Source organism: Scyliorhinus canicula, chromosome 23 (assembly GCF_902713615.1).
Source record: "Scyliorhinus canicula chromosome 23, sScyCan1.1, whole genome shotgun sequence".
In the NCBI taxonomy this organism is placed as follows: domain Eukaryota; kingdom Metazoa; phylum Chordata; class Chondrichthyes; order Carcharhiniformes; family Scyliorhinidae; genus Scyliorhinus; species Scyliorhinus canicula.
The window spans coordinates 17352084-17376046 of record NC_052168.1 but is presented as its reverse complement, the minus strand read 5'-3'; the positions used below and the strand labels follow the sequence as shown (position 1 = coordinate 17376046).

The 23963-nt window shown below is 52.0% G+C and overlaps 2 protein-coding genes across 2 annotated transcripts in view; one reads left to right on the top strand and one right to left on the bottom strand.

The window, feature by feature from the left end:
• LOC119956631 (ER lumen protein-retaining receptor 3-like) overlaps nucleotides 1-8706 on the bottom strand; it is a 48998-nt gene extending 40292 nt beyond the window's left edge. The window contains exon 1 of the mRNA XM_038783971.1: nucleotides 8419-8706. Within this exon, the coding sequence (XP_038639899.1) occupies nucleotides 8419-8706 (288 nt within the window). The remainder of the gene's footprint in view (nucleotides 1-8418) is intronic.
• A 7484-nt stretch (nucleotides 8707-16190) lies between these two features.
• LOC119956536 (ATP-sensitive inward rectifier potassium channel 12-like) lies at nucleotides 16191-23317 on the top strand. Its single transcript, XM_038783828.1, has 2 exons — nucleotides 16191-16443; nucleotides 20422-23317. Exon 2 carries the CDS (start codon nucleotides 20524-20526, stop codon nucleotides 21820-21822), a length of 1299 nt encoding a protein of 432 aa, XP_038639756.1. The 5' UTR covers nucleotides 16191-16443; nucleotides 20422-20523; the 3' UTR covers nucleotides 21823-23317.
• Nucleotides 23318-23963: the final 646 nt, after the last annotated feature.

Below are 23963 nucleotides of genomic sequence, written 5' to 3'. Positions count from 1 at the left end.
CACAGATACACACTGACACACACACAGACAGATAGACACTGGCACACACAGATACACACTGACACACACACAGACAGATAAACACTGGCACACACAGATACACACTGACACACACACACACACACACACACACACACACACAGATAGACAGACGCACACAGATAGATACACACAGACACGCACATATATACAGACATACACACTCTTTGCGAGAGTATCTCGGACAGTCCTACTCCCCCACCTTTTCCTGTCGATCTGCAGATGTTTCTTTTAATAAAACTGTCCAATTCCCTTTTGAAATCCTTGACTGAATCTGCCTCCCCGCACTCTCAGGCAGCGCATTATTCCAGATCCTCCAGCTCCGGAAAAAATGATCGCCAGTCGCGTTAAGTCTGTGCCGTCTGGCTCTCAATCCTCCCAACAATGGGAACAGTATCTCCCCATCGACTCAGTCCAGACCCCTCGTGCTTCTGAATACATCAAATCTCCTCTCAACATTCTCTTCTCCAAGGGGAACCGTCCCAGCTTCCACAATCTCTCCACGTGGCTGCACCTCTTGAATATTTTCTGCACTCACTCAAACGCCTTCCCATCCTTCCTAATGTGTGGATCCCAGAACTGGGCACAATACTCCAGTTGTGACTGAAACTGTGTTTCATCAAGGTTCTCAAAACCTTCATTCACGGGATGTGGGCGTCGCTGGTTATGCCGGCATTTATTGCCCATCCCTAGTTGCCCTTCAGAAGATTGTAGTGAGCCGTCTTCTTGAACCGCTGCAGACCTTGAGGTGTAGGTACACCCACTATGCTGTTAGGGAGAGAGTTCCAGGATTTTGACCCAGCGACAGTGAAGGAACGGCCGATATATTTCCCAGTCGGGGTGGTGAGTGACTTGGAGGGGGGAACCTCCAGGTGGTGGGGTTCCCAGGGATCTGCTGCTCTTGTCCTTCTGGATGGTAACGGTTGTGGGTTTGGAAGGTGCTGCTGAAGGAGCGTTGGCGAGTTGCTGCTGTGCATTTTGTAGATGCCACTGTGCGTGGTGGTGGAGGGAGTGAATATTTGTGGAAGGTTTGCCAATCAAGTGGGCTGATGGTGTTAAGCTCTTTGAGTGTTGCTGGAGCTGCTGGAGCAGAGGACACAACCCTGAGGAACTCCTGCAGTGATATCCTGGAGCTGAGATTGTGATGGAGATCACACCGTCCACAGAATGCGGTTTTGAATCAGGACATGTATAAGCAGCAGAAATAAATACACCAAGTGTTTTAATTCAAAGAAGATTAAAACGACTTCAGCAGAAAGGTCTTTCAAAAGTCGCCACCAGCCGCAAAAACTTTAGCTGACCCCTTGGATCATTGGAACCGCAAGCTGCCTCATGACGCCAAGGTCCCAGGTTCAATACCGGCCCCAGGTCACTGTCTGTGTTTGCGTGGGTTTCGCCCCCACAACCCAAAGATGTGCAGGCTAGGTGGATTGGCCACGCTAAATTGCCCCTTAATTGGAAACAATTAATTGGGTACTCGAAATTTATATTAAAAAATAACCACAAGCTGGAATGTGGGAAGGTATGTTAAAGGCAGCAAGTCGAATAAATTAAGAAAACGTCCTTCTTAGACATATAAACTTTGACACTTAAGATAACGCCATTTGGAATAGTGGCCATCTGGACATCTATATATGTAAGAATCTTGACATATTAAAAATAGACAGAAGTAGAAATGTGTCTCAAACAACTCCCTGTCCGACCATATACGTTAGGCACCTGACAGTCAAGCAGACACGAGGATCATTAAATCACATTATTGTTGATAAACCACAAACCTGGCCATTTGGCTATAGGAAATTGGCCAGTAGGGGAGGTAAGATCCAGGAAAAGCCCTTCACTAAATAGGGAAAATTATGTATAAAAGGTGAGCAGATTGACACCATCAGCACTCACTCCTCCTGGAGTGCAGTCAAAATTCCGTTCTTCCGCCTTCTTTGTTAAAAAAAGGCCTTCGTGGTTTTTGTAAGTATGTTTGTATTAAACTTCTTAGAAATGTATTAGAAATTGATCGGGGACACTTTAGGATTTTCCATGTTTAGATATATCCTTCGCGTAGAGAAGTTAGTTTGTTAGCAGATAACAAAGGACTGTTAACTGATTCATATGTTTGGGCAGCATGGTAGCACAGTGGCTAGCACTGTGGCTTCACAGCGCCAAAGTCCCAGGTTCGATTCCCCGCTGGGTCATTATCTGTGCGGCGTCTGCACGTTCTTCCCGTGTCTGCGTGGGTTTCCTCCGGGTGCTCCGGTTTCCTCCCACAGTCCAAAGACGTGCAGGGTAGGTGGATTGGCCATGATAAAAAAATTTTAAGATATAAATTTTGAATACCCAATTAATTTTTTCCAATTAAGGGCAATTTAGTGCGGCCAATCCATCTACCCTGCACATCTTTTGGGTCGGAGGGGCAAAACCCACGCAAACACGGGGAGAATGTGCAAACTCCACACGGACAGTGACCCAGAGCTGCGATCGAACCTGGGACCTCAACGCCGTGAGGCAACAGGGCTAACCCACTGCGCCACCGTGCTGCCCAGGGCCATGATAAATTGCCCTTAGTGACCAAAAAAGATTGGGAGGGGTTATTGGGTTCCGGGTTAGGGTGGAAGTGAGGACTTAAGTGGGTGGGTGCAGACTTGATGGGCCGAATGGCCTCCTTCTGCACTGTATGTTCTATCACCAATTCTGTATGTATCAATTGAGAGTATTTTATAATAAAAATACTATTAGAAATTAAACTCACTTTCAATAAGTTTTAGATCGTAGACACTCATTTAGGAAGTCTTAAATGACAAGGATCCACGACCGACAGAGGTAGGGGGTTTAGTCATGAGTGACGTATTTGAACTTCTTCCATTAAAATGTAACTGAAATCCTGTTTAACTGTTTGAAGTACAGAAAAATAACCTCCCCTTGTGAGAGCTATTCTGACCCGTAACAACAAAACAGAGTTCCCTCTTTTGGTGGCTTAACCGGATATCGGTTAGTGAGACAGTCCCTTCGGATCCGGACTACCCAAACCGCTCATAAGATGATTGACCTCCAACCACCACAACCATCTCCTTTGTGTCAGGTATGACTCCAACCAGCGGAGAGTTTTCCCCCCTGATTCCCATTGGTGTCACGTCCTGTATCTGTCTGATAACCAGTGCATGTTGTCTAAGACAGTCACAGTCACTTTGTGTGTTCTAGTGATCTTTCTACCTCTTCCCCTGGGCTAGTGACTGGCTCATCAGCTGGTGCAATCGTCACTTATCACCATCAAACCCGAGTTCTGAGGGACTATAACCAGACGTGACCGATGGACACAGGAGCGAATCTGAGAGGGATTGACACTGAACAGGATTGGGCGGATCAGAGTGGGAGATAGTCTAGAGACTGTGAGACTCCCCTTGAGGAGAGTTGGGGACGGGATGACAATGATCACTGTTGGCTGCAGATCCAGATTATCTACCTGTCTAATACAATTAGTTAGAATGTCATTACGAACCATTCTGCTCCATTTCCTGTAATGCACAGTTAGGACTGAGATCATCGATCAAATTGTCAGGTTGTAACTGGAATATTCAACATTCAGATGCTGAATGCCTGAAGTAACTGTAAAAACATAAAGACACGCGTACACTGAGCAGGAGACAAATACATACACAGTGCAAACTTAACCACGCTCCAACCAAAACTAACTGACAAAATCAGACCCACTGACCCCACCCACAGAGCTTAACCTACTGACCCCAACCTCTGAACCCCAACCCACTGACCTCAACCACTGACCCCAACCACTGACCCCAACCCACTGACCCCAACTCAGACCCCACCCCGCTGACCCCCAACCCGCTGACCCCACCCCGCTGACCCCCAACCCGCTGACCCCCAACCTGCTGACCGCCAACCTGCTGACCCCGACCCGCTGACCCACCAACCCACTGAGCTTAACCTACTGACCCCCAAACCCTGACCCCAATCCCACTAAGCTTAACCTACTGACCCCAACCCACTGACCCCCCAACCCACTGAGCTTAACCTACTGACCCCCAAACCCTGACCCCAATCCCACTAAGCTTAACCTACTGACCCCAACCCACTGACCCCCCAACCCACTGAGCTTAACCTACTGACCCCCAAACCCTGACCCCAATCCCACTAAGCTTAACCTACTGACCCCAACCCACTGACCCCCCAACCCACTGAGCTTAACCTACTGACCCCCAAACCCTGACCCCAATCCCACTAAGCTTAACCTACTGACCCCAACCCACTGACCCCAAATCCATTGACTCCAACCCACTGACCCCCCAACCCAGTCCTCAACCCACTAACCCCAACCCACTGACCCCAAACTCACTGACCCCCAACTCACTGACCTCAACCCCTGACCCCCAACTCACTGACCTCAACCTACTGACCCCTAACCCACTGACCCCAACCCACTGCCCCAAACTCAGTGACCCCAACCCACTGACCCCCAACTCACTGACCTCAACCTACTGACCCCTAACCCACTGCCCCCAACTCACTGACCTCAACCCACTGACCCCCAACCCACTGACCCCAAATCCATTGACTCCAACCCACTGACCCCAACTCACTGACCCCCAACCCAGTCCTCAACCCACTAACCCCAACCCACTGACCCCAACCCACTAACCCCCAACTCACTAACCCCCAAACTCACTGACCTCAACCCACTGACCTCAACCCACTGACCCCCAACTCACTGACCCCCAACTCACCGACCACCAACCCACTGACCCCAACCCACTGACCCCCAAACTCACTGACCTCAACCTACTGACCCCCAACTCACTGACCCCCAACTCACCGACCACCAACCCACTGACCCCAACCCACTGACCCCCAACCCACTGACCCCCAACTCACTGACCCCCAACTCACCGACCACCAACCCACTGACCCCAACCCACTGACCCCCAACTCACTGACCTCAACCCACTGACCCCTAACCCACTGACCCCCAACCCACTGACCCCAACCCACTGACCCCCAACCCACTGACCCCCAACTCACTGACCCCAACCCACTGACCCCCAACCCACTGACCCCCAACTCACTGACCTCAACCCACTGACCCCCAACCCACTGACCCCAACCCACTGACCCCCAACCCACTGACCCCCAACTCACTGACCCCTAACCCACTGACCCCCAACTCACTGACCCCCAACTCACTGACCCCCAACCCACTGACCCCAACCCACTGACCCCTAACCCACTGACCCCAACCCACTGCCCCAAACTCACTGACCCCCAACTCACTGACCCCAACCCACTGACCCCCAACTCACTGACCCCCAACTCACTGACCCCAACCCACTGACCCCAACCCACTGACCCCCAACCCGCTGACCCCCAACCCACTGACCCCCAACCCACTGACCCCAACCCACTGACCCCCAACCCACTGACCCCCAACCCACTGACCCCAACCCACTGACCCCCAAACTCACTGACCTCAACCCACTGACCCCCAACCCACTGACCCCTAACCCACTGACCCCAACCCACTGACCCCCAACCCACTGACCCCCAACCCACTGACCTCAACCCACTGACCCCCAACCCACTGACCCCAACCCACTGACCTCAACCCACTGAGCCCCAACCCGCTGACCCCCAACCCACTGACCCCCAACTCACTGACCTCAACCCACTGACCCCCAACTCACTGACCCCCAACTCACTGACCCCCAACTCACCGACCACCAACCCACTGACCCCAACCCACTGACCCCCAACCCACTGACTCCCAACCCACTGACCCCCAACCCACTGACCCCAACCCACTGACCCCCAACCCACTGACCCCCAACTCACCGACCACCAACCCACTGACCCCAACCCACTGACCCCCAACCCACTGACCCCAACCCACTGACCCCCAACCCACTGACCCCCAACTCACTGACCCCAACCCACTGACCCCCAACCCACTGACCCCCAACCCACTGACCCCCAACCCACTGACCCCAACCTACTGACTCCCAACTCACTGACCCCTAACCCACTGACCCCCAACTCACTGACCCCTAACCCACTCACCCCAACCCACTGCCCCAAACTCACTGACCCCCAACTCACTGACCCCAACCCACTGACCCCAACCCACTGACCCCTAACCCACTGACCCCCAACTCACTGACCCCCAACTCACTGACCCCTAACCCACTGACCCCAACCCACTGCCCCAAACTCACTGACCCCCAACCCACTGACCCCCAACCTACTGACCCCTAACCCACTGACCCCAACCCACTGACCTCAACCCACTGACCCCCAACCCACTGACCCCAACCCACTGACCCCCAACCCACTGCCCCAAACTCACTGACCCCAACCCACTGACCCCCAACCCACTGACCCCCAACCCACTGACCCCCAACTCACTGACCCCCAACTCACTGCCTCAACCCACTGACCCCCAACCCACTGACCCGAACCCACTGACCCCCAACTCACTGACCTCAACCCACTGACCCCAACCCACTGACCCCCAACCCACTGACCCCCAACCCACTGACCCCAACCCACTGACCCCCAACTCACTGACCCCCAACTCACTGCCTCAACCCACTGACCCCCAACCCACTGACCCCAACCTACTAACCCCCAACCCACTGACCTCAACCCACTGACCCCTAACCCACTGACCCCCAACTCACTGACCCCCAACTCACTGCCTCAACCCACTGACCCCTAACCCACTGACCTCCAACCCACTGACCCCAACCCACTGCCCCAAACTCTCTGACCCCCAACCCACTGACCCCAACCCACTGACCCCCAACTCACTGACCTCAACCCACTGACCCCAAACCACTGACCCCAACCCACTGACCCCCAACCCGCTGACCCTCAACCCACTGACCCCCAACCCACTGACCCCCAACCCACTGACCCCCAACTCACTGACCCCCAACTCACTGCCTCAACCCACTGACCCCCAACCCACTGACCCCAACCCACTGACCCCAACCCACTGACCTCAACCCACTGAGCCCCAACCCGCTGACCCTCAACCAACTGAGCCCCAACCCGCTGACCCCCAACCCGCTGACCCCCAACCCACTGAGCCCCAACCCGCTGACCCCCAACCCACTGACCCCAACCCACTGACCCCAACTCTGACCCCCAACCCAGTCCTCAACCCACTGACCCCAACCCACTGACCCCAACTCACTGACCCCCAACCCACTGACCCCAAACCACTGACCCCAACCCACTGACCTCAACCCACTGAGCCCCAACCCGCTGACCCCCAACCCGCTGACCCCCAACCCACTGACCCCAACCCACTGACCCCAACTCTGACCCCCAACCCACTGACCCCCAAACCACTGACCCCAACCCACTGACCTCAACCCACTGAGCCCCAACCCGCTGACCCCCAACCCGCTGACCCCCAACCCACTGACCCCAACCCACTGACCCCAACTCTGACCCCCAACCTAGTCCTCAACCCACTGACCCCAACCCACTGACCCCAACTCACTGACCCCCAACCCACTGACCCCCAACTCACTGACCCCCAACCCACTGACCCCAACCCACTGACCCCCAACCCACTGACCCCAACCCACTGACCCCCAACCCACTGACCCCAACCCACTGACCCCCAACCCACTGACCCCCAACCCACTGACCCCCAACCCACTGACCCCCAACCCACTGACCCCAACCCACTGACCCCCAACCCACTGACCCCCAACCCACTGACTCCCAACTCACTGCAGACTCCAGGGAGCACGTTAGACTATTCCATTTCAAAAGTGAATCTCAGTATGTGATCCGGTGTATATGGAGTGTAAAGTACACAAGGAGTTACAGGTTCAAAGATCATGAACGATGCCATCTACACATTGGGAATATTCTCAGATTAGCAGGTTTGAAACTGATCTTAAGTGTGCAAGTTGTGGGCAGCACGGTGGTGCTGTGGTTAGCACCTTTGCCTCACGGCGCTAAGGTCCTAGGTTCGATCCCGGCTCTGGGTCACTGTCCGTGTGGAGTTTGCACATTCTCCCCGTGTCTGCGTGGGTTTCGCCTCCACAACCCAAAGATGTGCAGGGTAGGTGGATTGGCCACGCTAAATTGACGCTTAATTGGAAAAAATGAATTGGGTACACTAAATTTTTTTTTAAAGTGTGCAAGTTGCCAAGGTCATAAGCTCCATGAATACAGTTTCAGAAAACCTCCGTATTGCTGTGATAGCGACACAGATGGCACAGATGTCAATAGCCTTCATGGGCACATTTACAAATAAGCTCGCAATGCACATAGACAAGACACTGAGGTCAATGTGAGGTCGCATATAGACTTTGCGAAAACGAAGGATTCCTTTTGCCCTCTATGTGGAAAACTCACTAAGAACTGGAGTAATTCACTCAACCCTTTGGCCAATTCCTGCTGCACATTGATAAAATAGGGCATAATGGGTCCTCGCTTTTGTGTGTCTTGATCAGTCCGTACATGCATGGAAGCACTGCGATCCATACGGAGGAATCCTTTCATACCCATCGCAAGGCAGCTCGTTACTCCTACACAAGTCAACAGACATTTTTGTAGCCTGTTTTCAAGCAAGGCTCTACAGCCATGCTTGGCAGCGGATCCACGAGGAATGAATTTGGAACCGTCGTCAAGGACAGCGTGCATTCTGTTAACATAATGCACATGCACCTCACGGTAGCATGGTGGTTAGCATCAATGCTTCACAGCTCCAGGGTCCCAGGTTCGATTCCCGGCTGGGTCACTGTCTGTGTGGAGTCTGCACGTCCTTCCCGTGTGTGCGTGGGTTTCCTCCGGGTGCTCCGGTTTCCTCCCACAGTCCAAAGATGTGCGGGTTAGGTGGATTGGCCATGCTAAATTGCCCGTAGTGTAAGGTTAATGGGGGGATTGTTGGGTTACGGGTATACGGGCTACGTGGGTTTAGGTAGGGTGATCATTGCTCGGCACAACATCGAGGGCCGAAGGGCCTGTTCTGTGCTGTACTGTTCTATGTTCTATAATCACATTTGTTTGGAATGACGACTGGGGTCCCGTGGTCAGGTTTGCAGATATGCCCGGAGGCCCGGAGTCTGGAGTCCGGAGGCCTGGGTAGGCCCGGAGACCTGGCAACACCACCAGGCATGTGGAACGTCAGACTAGGCATTAGGTATTCCACAACATGCTTACACTTGACCCACTCAGCATGCTTTGAAGGACTCGGCGTCTTAATCGGACACTGGTTTGTGGCGAGATAGTTGAGAATAGAGGAGGTGAAACTCAGCAAGTACCTCTTCCCATCGGATGTGGGATTAGGTAACATCAGAGTTGAAGATGTGTGCCAGGACAAACTCTTCACTTTCCGAAGAGTACACAATGGGACAAACTCGCTATTTGTTCAGCAAGGTTGCCCTCGAGAAGGTGGTGGTGGTGAGCTGGCATGTTGTAAAGCTCACAGTGCTGTTAGAAAGGGAGTTCCATGTTTTAGACCCAGCGGCATTGGAGGAATGACGATACATTTCCAAATCAAGATGTTACGTGGCTCGGAGGAGAACTTGCAGGTGGTGGGGTTCCCATGTATCTGCTGCCCTTGTCCTTCTAGATGGTAGCGGTTGTGGGTTAGGAAGGCGCTGTTAAAGGAACCTTGGTGAGTTGCTGTACTAAACCGTACGCACTGAACGTACTATGCAATAGTGGTGAAGTGAGTGAATATTGAAGGTGATGGGTGGGGTGTGGATCAAATAAGCTTCTTTGAACTCGATGATATCAAGTCTTTTGAGTGATGTTAGAGCTCTGGCCATCCAGGCAAGTGGAGACTATTCCATCACACTCCTGACTTGTGCTTTGTAGATGGTGGACAGGCTTTGGGGAGTCAGGAGATGAGTTACTCGCCGCAGAACTTCCAGCCTCTGCCCTGCTCTTGTAGCCATTGCATTTATGTGGCTCATCCAGTTCCGTTTCTAGTCAATGGTAACCTCCAAGACATTAACAGTGTGGGGATTCAGCGATGAGTAACACTCTGGAATATCAAGGGGAGATGGCTAGATAGGACAGGTGAGTTTGGGACAGGTGAGTTTGAAATGGGGTGTTTGGCACGCGGGTATTTGGGATAATTTTGTTCACTATTTATAAGAACAGGAGGAGGCTATTTAACCTCTTGATTCTGTTCCTCATTCAGTGAGATCATGGCTGCTCTGCTCTGCTCTTTGGCATACAGGATTAAGGAAAATCCCAAAGCTTTTTATATAATATGAAATGAAAATCGCTTATTGTCACAAGTAGGCTTCAAATGAAGTTACTGTGAAAAGCCCCTAGTCACTACATTCCGGCGCCTGTTCAGTGAGGCTGGTACAGGAATTGAACCGTGCTGCTGGCCTGCCTTGGTCTGCTTTAAAAGCCAGCTATTTAGCTTTATGCTAAACCAGTCCCTATTATTAATAATAATAATAATCTTTTATTGTCACAAGTATGAAGTTACTGTGAAAAGTCCCTAGTCGCCACATTCCGGCACCTGTTCGGTTAAGCTGGTACAGGAATTGAACCTGTGCTGTTGGCCCTATTCTGCATTACAAACCAGCTGTCTAGCCCACTGAGCTAAACCAGCCCTATAAAGAGCACGAGGGTAGCAAGGGAAAAGCTGGCTCACTGAAGGACAGAACCTATGCGTGGAGCCAGAGGAAATGGGTGAGGTATTAAATGAGTACTTTGCATCAGTATTCACCAGAGAGAAGGACTTGGTGGGTGATGTGTCTGGGGAAGGGTGTGTAAATAGTCTGGGTCATGTCGATATTCAAGAGGAGGTGGTGTTGGGCATCTTGAAAAGCCTGATGGGATGTACCCCAAAATACGGAGGGAGGCAAGGGAGAAAATTGCTGGGGTTTTGACAGAAATCTCTGTATCGTCATTGGCTACAGGTGAGGCCCCAGAGGACTGGAGTAGCCAATGCTATTCCTTTGTTTAAGAAGGGTAGCAAGGATAATCCAGGAAATTACATGCTGTTGAGCCTTATGTCAGTGATAGGGAAATTATTGGAGAGGATTCTTTGGGACAGGATTTACTTCCATTTGGAAACAAATGGACTTATTAGCGAGAGGCAGAATGGTTTTGCGAACGGGAGGTCGTGTCTCACTAACTTTTTTTTTGGTGGCAGCTGCATTTATTTTTTTCAGGCAGGAACATAACATAAATACAGCAGAGACCAACACTGAGCACTTCCCTCAGTGCCGAACTGAATGAAAAAAAAAACAATAAATTAACAATCTGTCACCAACTTTTAAATTTCTCCCCTCCCCACTTTTACAAGTTCCTCACCGCACATCTTCCAAATTGCGAGTTGTTTGGAAGGGAGGAGGGATGGTGGGGCGGGGCGGGGGAGAATGAGAAAAGAATGGCCCACTCAAAATGGCCACTGCTTCATTTAAAATGGCCAGCGCCTCCTCACTCAAAATGGCCACTGCTTCATTTAAAATGGCCAGCGCCTCCTCACTCAAAATGGCCACCAACCCGCTCGCTCAGGTGACAAACGCACTTTTGTTTTCTACAATAGAAAAGGGAACCAACACAGCAGTCATCCTCGGGCACCACGTAAAAATATTGTACTTCTCAGAATAACAGGAGGAAAGCAATCTTGAATGGATGGGCTTGTGTCTCACTAACTTGATCGCGTTTGTTGAGGAAGTGAGGAAGATGATTGATGAGCGGAGGGCGGTGGATTCAGCAACGGTAATGCCATAGAATGTCAAGCGGAGATAGTTAGATTTTCTCTTGTTGGAGATGATCAATGTCTGGCACTTGTGTGGCACGAATGTTACTTTGCTACTTGCCACTTGCCAGCCCACGCCTGGATATTGTCCAGGTCTTGCTGCATATGGAAACGGACTGCTTCAGTATCTGAGGAATCACTAGTGATGCTGAACATTGTGTCGTCGTCAGCGAACGTCCCCACTTCTGACTTTATGATAGAGCGGAGGTTGATGAAGAAACTGGAGATGGTTGGGCCTTGGACACTACCCCGAGATAATCCTACAGCATTGGCCTGGAACTGAGATGATTGACCTCCGACAACCTTTCCTTTGTGCTAAATAGGTCTCCAACCAATGGAGAGATTCCCCCTGATTCCCATTGACTTCAGTTTTGCTAGGACCCCTTGATGCCAAATGTGGTCAAATGCTGCCTTGATGTCAAGAGCAGTCACTCTCACCTCACTTCTTGTGTTCAGATCTTTTGTCCATATTTGGGAAAAGGCTGTAATGAGGTCAGGAGGTAAGTGACTCTGGCAGAATTGGAAGTATCAGTGAGCAGGTTATTGCGGAGTGCGGCTTGATAGAACTGTTAATGGCCCCTTTCCTCACTTCACTGATGATGGAGAGTAGACTGATAGGGCAGTAATTGGCTGCGTTGGATTTGTCCTGTGTCTTGTGGGAAGGACATATCTGAGCAATTTTCTACATGGCTGGATAGATGCCAGTATTGTAGCTGTGCTGGAACAGCTTGGCTATTTCTGTAGCACAGGTTTTCAGTACTATTGCCAGAATGTTGTTTGTACCCATGGCCTTTGCAGTATCCAGTGCAGTCTGCTGTTTCTTCATATCACATGGGAGTGAATAGAAGTGGCTGAAGACTGGCATGTGTGATGCCTGAAGGAGGCCGAGATGGATCACCCACTCGGCACTTCTGCCGAGGGATTGTTGCGAATGCCTCAGCCTTGTCTTTTGCACTGATTGTACTGGGCTCCTCCATCATTGAGGATGGGAATATTTGTGGAGCCACCTCCTCCAGGGAGATGTTTAATTGTCCATCGCCATATGCAGCTGGATGTGGCGGGACTGCAGAGCTTGGATCTGATCCGTTGGTTGCGTGATCGTTTAGCTCTGTCTATCGCTCGCTGCTTGGCATGCAAGCAGTCCCGTGTTGTAGCTTCACCAGGTTGACACCTCATGCCCTCCTCATTGAACCAGGGCTGACCCCCTGGCTTGGTGGTAATGGTAGAGTGGGAGTTATGCTGGGGCCATAAGGTTACAGATTGTGATGGAGTACAATTCGGCTGCTGCTGATGGCCCAAAGCACCTCATGGATTGCCAGTTTTGAGATGCTGGATCGGATCAAAATCTGCATTTGGCACAGTGGTAATGTCACACAACACAATGGCGGGCGTCCTCAATTTGAAGACAAGACTTTGCCTCCACAAGGACTGCGTGGTGGTCACTCTTACCAACAGATGTACCTACGACATAAATTGGTGAGGATAAATTCAAGTAGGTTTTCCCCTCTTGTTGGCTCTCTCACACTGGCTGCAGTCCCAGTCTAGCAGCTGGCTCCTTTAAGGAGTTGGCCAGCTCCATCTGTGGTGGTGTTATCGAGCCACCCTTGGTGATGGGCCTTGAAGTCCCCAAAGCCAGAGTACATTCCGTGCCCCTGCCACCTTCAGTACTCCCTCGAATTGGTGTTCAGCATGGACAAATACCTGGGGAGGGGGATGGGGGCGAGGAGTGAGCGGTACGTGATAATCAGCACGTTCCCTCACCCATGTTTAACCTGGTACCATAGGACCTCTTGGGGCCCGGAGTCAAGGTTGAGGACTCCCGGGGTAACCCCCTCCTGACTGTGACCCCACTGCGCTACTGCCTCTGGTGGGTTTGTCTTCCTGGTGAGACGGGACATACTCGGGGGGGGGGGGGGGGGGGGGGGGGGGGGGGGGGGGGGGGGGGGGGGGGGGGTGTCTGGGACATCGTGTGGTACAATTCGGTGAGCGTGACTATGTTGCAGAGCAATGGGTTAGCACCACTTCCTCTGGGCCAAAAGCTCCGGGTTCAAGTCCCACTTCAGGACCCAATGGCCACGGAAGGCGCACTCATCACGTGGCCAAGCAGGTTGACTATCGGCCTGTAAATCCTCCTGACGGCAGGCGGTAAGGGTGGGAGGGTTTCCTAGTCAGCAGAAGGCAACGGCAAAACCACCGACAGAAATAGGTTCAGTCCCTCATCAGTCCCCTTTAGTATATCGGAGATGTTTAACCGTCTAAATTCCAGGGAATGGAATCCTAGTTTGTGCAATCGTTCCTCATAATTTAACGCTTGAAGTCCAGAGTATCATTCTGGTAAAGCCACACTGCAGTCCATCATGGTCAACATATCCTACCCTGGGTGTGATGCCCAGAACTGTTTACAGTAGCTCCAGTCGTGGCCTAAGCAGGGCCTTGTATAGATTCTACCCCTCGTATTCTATTCCTCTAAAGGTCAGCATTTACCTTATTCACATTTTATTGTATCTATCCATGACATTTCAATGATCTGTGTTCCTCCCCCTTCCGCTGCCCAGCCTTCGCTCTTTCCAGCGTTTCACGGTTTAGAAAGTATCCTTTCCCATCAGATACAAAGTGAAAGGTGGGAGAAAAAAGGACAAAAGGAATGAGAGAAGCAGAGGAAGAGGAGAGAGAGAGAGGAGGACAACGAGAGATGGAGGGATTGGCAGAGAGGGGCGGCGAGGAAAAGGAGGAGAGAGTAGAGGGAGAAGATGAGAAAGAAAGACAACAAGGAAGAGGCGAGAGAGAGAGGAGAAAAGGCAGATGCAGAGGGAAAGGAGGAGAGAGGGCGAGGGAGGGTGAAGGAGAAAAGGGGTGGGAGATGAGGAGAGGGAGAAAGAGGGAGAAGAGGAGCAAGAGAGCGAGGAAATTGTGAGGCGAGGAGAGGGTGAGGAGAGAGAGAGGAGAGGAGAGATAGGAGAATGTGAGGAGAGAGAGGAGAGTGCAAGAAGAAAGAGGAGAGTGTGAGGAGAGAGAGAGGAAGAGAAGTATGATGAGAGAGAGGAGGAGAGTGTGAGGAGAGGAAGAAAGTGTGAGGGGAGAGAAGAGGAGTGTGAGGAAAGAATGTGATGAGAGGAGAGTGTAAGGAGAGAGAGGAGGAGAGTGTGAGGAGAGAGGGAGGAGGTGAGAGGGAGGAGGTGAGTGGGAGGAGAGAGAGAGAGAGGAGTGAGGAGAGGAGGAGTGTGAGGGGAGAGAGAGGAGAGTGAGGAGAGAGAGGAGGTGAGTGTGAGGAGAGAGAGAGAGAGAGAGAGAAAAAGTGTGAGGAGAGAGAGGAGGTGAGTGTGAGGAGAGAGGGTGATGAGAGAGAGGGGAGAATGAGGCGAGAGAGGAGGTGAGTGTGAGGAGAGAAAGGAGGTGAGTGTGAGGAGAGATAGAGAGAAAGAGTGTGAGGAGAGAGAGAGGGTGATGAGAGAGAGAGGAGAGTGAGGCGCGAGGAGGTGAGTGTGAGGAGAGAGAGAGAAAGAGTGTGAGGAGAGAGAGAGGGTGATGAGAGAGAGGGGAGAGTGAGGAGAGAGAGGAGGTGAGTGTGATGAGAGAGATAGAGAAAGAGTGTGAGGAGAGAGAGGGTGATGAGAGAGAGGGGAGAGTGAGGAGAGAGAGGAGGTGAGTGTGAGGAGAGAGATAGAGAAAGAGTGTGAGGAGAGAAAGAGAGGGTGATGAGAGAGAGGGAAGAGTGAGGCGAGAGAGGAGGTGAGTGTGAGGAGAGAGAGAGAGAGAGAGAGAAAGAGTGTGAGGAGAGAAAGAGAGGGTGATGAGAGAGAGGGGAGAGTGAGGAGGTGAGTGTGAGGAGAGAGATAGAGAAAGAGTGTGAGGAGAGAAAGAGAGGGTGATGAGAGAGAGGGGAGAGTGAGGAGAGAGAGGAGGTGAGTGTGAGGAGAGAGAGAGAGAAAGAGTGTGAGGAGAGAGAGAGGGTGATGAGAAGAGAGGGGAGAGTGAGGAGAGAGAGGAGGTGAGTGTGAGGAGAGAGATAGAGAAAGAGTGTGAGGAGAGAAAGAGAGGGTGATGAGAGAGAGGGGAGAGTGAGGAGAGAGAGGAGGTGAGTGTGAGGAGAGATAGAGAGAAAGAGTGTGAGGAGAGAGAGGGGAGAGTGAGGCAAGAGAGGAGGTGAGTGTGAGGAGAGAGAAAGAGTGTGAGGAGAGAGAGAGGGTGATGAGAGAGAGGGGAGAGTGAGGAGAGAGGAGGTGAGTGTGAGGAGAGAGAGAGAGAGAAAGAGTGTGAGGAGAGAGAGAGGGTGATGAGAGAGAGGGAAGAGTGAGGCGAGAGTGGAGGTGAGTGTGAGGAGAGAGAGAGAGAGAGAGAAAGAGTGTGAGGAGAGAGAGGGTGATGAGAGAGAGGGAAGAGTGAGGCGAGAGAGAGGGTGAGTGTGAGGAGAGAGAGAGAGAGAGAAAGAGTGTGAGGAGAGAGAGCAGCAGCTTTCTGAGCCTCCGACAGGTTCCTCATATAAACCAATTAAAACTGACTCTCCGACAGAGTCAATCTGGGAAGTGGAAACAGCTCGAGAATCCGGGGCAATTTGGCAAATTGTGTTTGGAATATCAGCAAAGGAGGGGAGTTGATGAGTCTCTCTTTACCTGGAAGGAACTGGAGGGAGGGACAAAGCGGACCAGGTAAATGCAGCGATTTGTTTCTATGATCGGTGTGAATGCGGAATCTAGGGCAGAGCCTGAATTCTATTTTAATCTTCCTGTATATCCACCTCCCAATAACTCTCTCTCTCTCTTCGCAATCTCTTTATTTATCTGTATCGGCTGAGCATTCCCGCAATTGATTTATTTTCTATTGTATCTTACTTGTTCGCTGACTCTTTTTCTGAATATTTTGGATGGGAGTGTTTGTAGATTCCATCCCACTGTGATGCAGACTTTGCAATCCCTCTATTCCTGCCACCCTCCTGCTCTCACTCAACTGGGCACTATTGCTTTTAAAATAATTGCCGGAGTTTGGTCTGGGGAAGTGTCTGTCTGACTGAGAATGTGGTGATCTTTATGGGCACAACCAGCTAGTTCTATCAATCACCTCCGTTACCAGGGAAACCTGTCAAAAATTATGTGGGAGCTCCATGCGGTGATTTACAGGAGAAAGATAGAGAGGAGGGAGGGGGGGGGGGGCGGGCGGGAGAGGAAGGTGGGGAGCAGGTGAGAGGTATGGAGAGTGGGGTGGCGTGTGGTGGTGAGAGGAGAGATAGAGGGGACAGAGTGGGGTGGTGTCGAGGGAGGAGAGAGTGTGGTGGTGTCGAGGGAGAGAGTGGTGGTGTCGAGGGAGGAGAGGGAGGGTGTGGTGGTGCTGAGGGAGAGTGGGAGAGTGTGGTGGTGTCGAGGGAGAGTGTGGTGGTGTCGAGGGAGGAGAGGGAGGGTGTGGTGGTGTTGAGGGAGGAGAGGGAGGGTGTTGTTGAGGGAGGAGAGGGAGGGTGTGGTGGTGTTGAGGGAGAGTGGGAGAGTGTGGTGGTGTTGAGGGAGGAGAGGGAGAGTGTGGTGGTGCTGAGGGAGAGTGGGAGAGTGTGGTGGTGTCGAGGGAGAGAGGAAGAGTGTGATGGCGTCGAGGGAGTAGAGGGAGAGTGTGGTGGTGTCGAGGGAGGAGAGGGAGAGTGTGGTGGTGCTGAGGGAGAGAGGAAGAGTGTGGTGGTGTCGAGGGAGAGAGGAAGTGTGGTGGTGTCGAGGGAGGAGAGGGAGAGTGTGGTGGTGTTGAGGGAGGAGAGGGAGAGTGTGGTGGTGTTGAGGGAGGAGAGGGAGAGTGTGGTGGTGTCGAGGGAGGAGAGGGAGAGTGCGGTGGTGTCGAGGGAGGAGAGGGAGAGTGTGGTGGTGTTGAGGGAGGAGAGGGAGAGTGTGGTGGTGTCGAGGGAGGAGAGGGAGAGTGTGGTGGTGTCGAGCGAGGGTGTGGTGGTGTCGAGGGAGGAGAGGGAGAGTGTGGTGGTGTTGAGGGAGGAGAGGGAGGGTGTGGTGGTGTTGAGGGAGGAGAGGGAGAGTGTGGTGGTGTTGAGGGAGGAGAGGGAGAGTGTGGTGGTGTCGAGGGAGGAGAGGGAGAGTGTGGTGGTGTTGAGGGAGGAGAGGGAGAGTGTGGTGGTGTTGAGGGAGGAGAGGGAGAGTGTGGTGGTGTTGAGGGAGGAGAGGAAGTGTGGTGGTGCTGAGGGAGAGAGGAAGAGTGTGATGGCGTCGAGGGAGGAGAGGGAGAGTGTGGTGGTGTTGAGGGAGAGAGGAACAGTGTGGTGGTGTCAAGGGAGAGAGGAACAGTGTGGTGGTGTTAGGGAGGAGAGAGGAAGAGTGTGGTGGTGTTGAGGGAGAGAGGAAGAGTGTGGTGGTGTTGAGGGAGAGATGGAGAGTGTGGTGGTGTTGAGGAAGGAGAGGGAGAGTGTGGTGGTGTTGAGGGAGGAGAGGAAGAGTGTGGTGGTGTTGAGGGAGGAGAGGAAGAGTGTGGTGGTGTTGAGGGAGGAGAGGAAGAGTGTGGTGGTGTCGAGGGAGGAGAGGAAGAGTGTGATGGTGTTGAGGGAGAGAGGAAGAGTGTGGTGGTGTTGAGGGAGAGTGGGAGAGTGTGGTGGTGTTGAGGGAGGAGAGGAAGAGTGTGGTGGTGTCGAGGGAGGAGAGGAAGAGTGTGGTGGTGTCGAGGGAGGAGAGGAAGAGTGTGATGGTGTCGAGGGAGGAGAGGAAGAGTGTGATGGTGTCGAGGGAGAGAGGAAGAGTGTGGTGGTGTTGAGGGAGAGTGTGGTGGTGTTGAGGGAGAGTGTGGTGGTGTTGAGGGAGGAGAGGGAGAGTGTGGTGGTGTTGAGGGAGGAGAGGGAGGGTGTGATGGTGTCGAGGGAGGAGAGGGAGAGTGTGATGGTGTTACGAGGGAGGAGAGGGAGAGTGTGATGGCGTCGAGGGAGGAGAGGGAGAGTGTGGTGGTGTTGAAGGAGGAGAGGGAGAGTGTGGTGGTGCTGAGGGAGGAGAGGGAGTGTGGTGGTGTCGAGGGAGGAGAGGAAGAGTGTGGTGGTGTTGAGGGAGAGAGGAAGTGTGGTGGTGTTGAGGGAGAGTGGGAGAGTGTGGTGGTGTTGAGGGAGGGAGGAAGAGTGTGGTGGTGTTGAGGGAGGAGAGGAAGAGTGTGATGGTGTCGAGGGAGGAGAGGGAGAGTGTGATAGTGTCGAGGGAGAGTGTCGTGATGTCGAGGGAGGAGAAGAAAAGTGTGATGGTGTCGAGGGAGGAGAGGGAGAGTGTGGTGGTGTTGAAGGAGGAGAGGGAGAGTGTGGTGGTGTTGAGGGAGGAGAGGGAGAGTGTGGTGGTGTTAGGGAGGAGAGGGAGAGTGTGGTGGTGTTGAGGGAGGAGAGGGAGAGTGTGGTGGTGTTGAGGGAGGAGAGGGAGAGTGTGGTGGTGTTGAGGGAGGAGAGGGAGAGTGTGGTGGTGTTGAGGGAGGAGAGGGAGAGTGTGGTGGTGTTGAGGGAGGAGAGGGAGAGTGTGGTGGTGTTGAGGGAGGAGAGGGAGAGTGTGGTGGTGTTGAGGGAGAGAGGAAGAGTGTGGTGGTGTCGAGGGAGGAGAGGAAGAGTGTGATGGTGTTGAGGGAGGAGAGGGAGAGTGTGGTGGTGTTGAAGGAGGAGAGGGAGAGTGTGGTGGTGTTGAAGGAGGAGGGGAAGAGTGTGGTGGTGTTGAGGGAGGAGAGGGAGGGTGTGGTGGTGTGAGGAAGAGTGTGGTGGTGTTGAGGGAGAGAGGAAGAGTGTGGTGGTGTTGAGGGAGAGATGGAGAGTGTGGTGGTGTTGAGGAAGGAGAGGGAGGGTGTGGTGGTGTTGAGGGAGAGGGGAAGAGTGTGGTGGTGTTGAGGGAGGAGAGGGAGGGTGTGGTGGTGTTGAGGAAGAGTGTGGTGGTGATGAGGGAGAGAGGAAGAGTGTGATGGCGTTGAGGGAGGAGAGGGAGAGTGTGGTGGTGTCGAAGGAGGAGAGGAAGAGTATGGTGGTGTTGAGGGAGGAGAGGGAGGGTGTGGTGGTGTTGAGGGAGGGTGTGGTGGTGTTGAGGGAGGAGAGGGAGGGTGTGGTGGTGTTGAGGGAGGAGAGGGAGGGTGTGGTGGTGTTGAGGAAGAGTGTGGTGGTGTTGAGGGAGAGAGGAAGAGTGTGATGGTGTTGAGGGAGGAGAGGGAGAGTGTGATGGTGTTGAGGGAGAGTGTGATGGTGTTGAGGGAGAGAGGAAGAGTGTGGGGGAGTGTGTCCAGGGTTGAGTTGTGATATGATTTGCGTGAGTGAAATTGGTTTTAACCCCATGTCTGATGAAATGTGGGTTGTATATCGATGGGTGTAATGGAGGTGGTTTGAGGGGGGCGGGGGATGATGAGTTCAGTGTATGTGGTGGGAAAGTGGGTGTGGTATATTCAGTGAGTAGTTAGGTGGGTGAGTATTTTTATTAATTCCTTCATGGGATGTGGCTGTCATTGGCTCGGCCAGTATTTGTTCTCATTCTGAATTGCCCTTGAACTGAGTGACATCAGAATGACAATAGGAGTCAACCATATTGCTGTGGCTCTGGAGTGACAAATAGACATTACCCACTCCGCCACCACCTCCCCCAACAGTGCTGTGATTAAGGCAAGGTAAAATGAACAATTAAACAGTGATATTTACTCTGCCTTTCCAGGTCCTTGTGTATCCTGCTCGCTCATGGCTAGTCCCACTGTGTGAGGGATTCAGGGAGTCAATCTTCTGAAAACCTCCAGCCCATCTTTGTCTCCAGAGACTCATGATCATCACAGCGATGAGTACAGTGCGGGCTAACCAATACAACATGGTGACCTCCGACAAGGACGGTGACCAACTCAGCATTTCATCGGCTGCCAACGAGCAGGACAACGGCAAGATCCAGACCCACCGCAAATGCCGCAACCGATTCGTGAAGAAGAATGGACAGTGCAACATCTACTTCACCAAGATGAGCGGCAAGTCTGAGAGGTACATGGCCGATATCTTCACCACCTGCGTGGATACCCGCTGGAGGTACATGCTCTTGATCTTCTCCACTGCGTTCCTCATCTCCTGGTTGGTCTTCGGTTTTGCCTTCTGGTGCATAGCCATGATGCACGGCGATCTGGACAAGTCAAAGCGCGACGCAAACCTCAAGCCGTGCATCATGCAGGTCAATGGCTTCGTCGCAGCCTTTCTCTTTTCCATCGAGACGCAGACTACCATTGGCTACGGCTTCCGCTGTGTCACCGAGGAATGCCCAGCCGCAATCTTCATGGTCGTCTTCCAATCCATCATTGGCTGCATCATTGACTCTTTCATGATTGGCACCATCATGGCAAAGATGGCGCGACCAAAGAAAAGGGCACAGACACTTCTGTTCAGCCACAATGCGGTGATATCAATAAGAGATGGCAAATTGTGTCTCATGTGGCGTGTAGGCAATCTCCGGAAGAGCCATATTGTGGAGGCTCACGTCAGGGCCCAGCTTATTAAACCTCACGTCACGACAGAAGGGGAATACCTCCCCCTGGACCAAAAAGATCTTAACGTCGGTTATGATGTTGGGTTTGACCGCATCTTCCTTGTGTCCCCCATAATTATAGTCCACGAGATTGACGAGGAGAGTCCTCTCTACGGTATAAGCAAGCAGGACCTGGAGACTGAAGACTTTGAGATCGTGGTCATCCTGGAAGGGATGGTTGAAGCCACAGCAATGACGACACAAGCGCGGAGCTCCTACCTGGCCAATGAGATCCTCTGGAGCCACCGCTTTGAGCCCGTGCTCTTTGAGGAGAAGAACCACTACAAGGTGGACTACTCCAGGTTCCATAAGACCTACGAAGTGCCCACCACGCCCAGGTGCAGTGCCAAAGATCTGGTGAACAATTGCTTTTCCATGGTGCCAGCCAACAACTCCTTTTGCTACGAGAATGAGCTGGCCCTGTTGAGCCGGGAAGAGGAGGAGGAGGAGGAGGAGAACCGGATATTAGATGTCGACAACCAACTGGGTTTTGACCGGCTTTCCTCTTCCATCCCATTGGACAGTCTCGCTTACCAAAGAGAATCAGAAATTTGACCTGACGGATGCCATTATCGATATTGTTTTTTTTTGTAAAAATAACTTAGATGCTACGCAGGGTCTGAAATAAAATACGGGCCAATCATTGAGTGTCGTGACCCGCAGTTACTCCCAGCGCGTTGCGGAGTCGCTTTAACAGTCAATGCTCCGGGTGCAGTGAAAGTGGCAGGGATGGTTTGAGGTCAGGGCTGATCTTTGCTTTCTCATCCGTTCGAGTTCATTGTTGAGAAAGGCTGGCAATGGGAGCCCAGCATTTTGACGGAGCGGCTGCTGTTGACTGTTGCAGACAAAGCTTCAAAGGTCAGACCTCAGAGAGCATTTCTGCAGTCAATAGATTATTCCGATAAGGTGGCAATACTTGCTTTCATCAAAGGATATTTATAGGACGTTTGAAGAGTTTGTTCCCGTTCCTGTTCTGTAAATAGTATCGGCCAAACGATATAGTCTTGGGCTGCTCATTTGAACTGGGGAATTAACTATTCCTAAAGCCAAAAGCAGCAGGGGTACTTGGTGAGAGCAATCCTGTTGAGGAACCACTGACTTGACCCATTATTCTGGTGGGATTGCACAGCCCAGTGATAACGTATGTCAAACCACTGACCCAAAGAGTGTTCACTCCTCGGGCCCGTTACCCCACCAATCAGAATGTCAACGTATAAAAGTTAGGTTTGATGCTTATTTGTGTCTTTCTGCTTCAAGGAATTCTGAAACCCGTGGAACTGTTTGGCGTGTTAAAAGAGATACACTTTATTAACTGTGACTGAATCTGACCAGGCTGAAGCATCGGCCGTCTCAAAAACTCACCTCCTTGAAGTTTGAGCCCACCTCAGACACCATTCCGGGTCGGATCAAGTGCTGGAAAAAGGGATGAGGGTAGATTTGTGCTTGATGGCTGGCGTAGATGTGATGGGCCAAAGGGCCTCCATGATGTCTTGATTAATAAGGGGATCAGGGGTTATGGGGAGGAGGCAGGAGAATGGGGAAGAGAAAATATTAGCCATGATTGAATGGCGGAGCGGACTCGATGGGCCGAGTGGCCTAATTCTGCTCCTATGTCTTATGGTCTTATGTTTCCATCTAGGCTTCCCGCCCATTTCCAGCTGTCTTCATCTCATTATATATTTTGCTATTTATAGTGACCAGTCACCTCACCGTTATCTTTCCTATCCTTCACCAGGAGCGTCACGCACGCTGCACCATCCAATTTGCTGTGCCGATTTTCCAAATCATTCGCCATCGCACCGACGACTGACCTGTGCAGTGTTCGGGAATGATGGGAATGACCAGACACGAAGGCAGGAATAACAGGACAATGTACGAGTGACTGGAAATGGGGCAGGAATAGGAACATAGGAATTAGGAGCAGAGGTAGAAAATTCAGCCCTTCGAGCCTGCTCCGCCATTCAATCGGATCTGATCTCTTCCTGGTCTCAAATCCACCTCCCTAACTGTTCCCTGTATCCCTTTCACCCATTAAAAAAAATCAGAAATACATCTATCTCCTTCTTGAAACCATTTAATGACTCCGATTCCACTGCACTATGGGGGAGCGAGGTCCACAATTCACCACCCTCTGCGAGAAGTAGTTCCTCCTCATCTCAGTTCTAAATCTAAATAGGGGGATGTTTAGCACACTGGGCTAAATCACTGGCTTTGAAAGCAGACCAAGGCAAACCAGCAGCACGGTTCGATTCCCGTAACAGCCTCCCTGAACAGGCGGCAGGAATGTGGCGACTAGGGGCTTATCACAGTAACTTCATTTGAAGCCTACTCGTGACAATAAGCGATTTTCATTTCATTTTCATTTCAATCTACCGCCTCTCAACCTATATCTGTGACCTCTCGTTCTAGGAATGACAATCATCTTATTTCACTGGGGGGGAGGGGGGAGGGGGGGGGGGTGTTTCTGTGAATCTTCCCAGAGCAGTATCTCACTTTGTTCTTTTTTTAAAACTGTTCCTATTTTATTGACCTTGCATCAAAAGTCTCTTGAATATTTCCAAGGAAGGCTCTGTTGGATTCCCTGGTTGATTTAAAATGCTCGAAAAACAAAATCCTTTTGAAAGCAGGTTTTCTGGAGGCTCTGACTGTGTTGAAGGGGCCCGTTACAGCCTGCAGGATGCCAACGTATAGAAGTT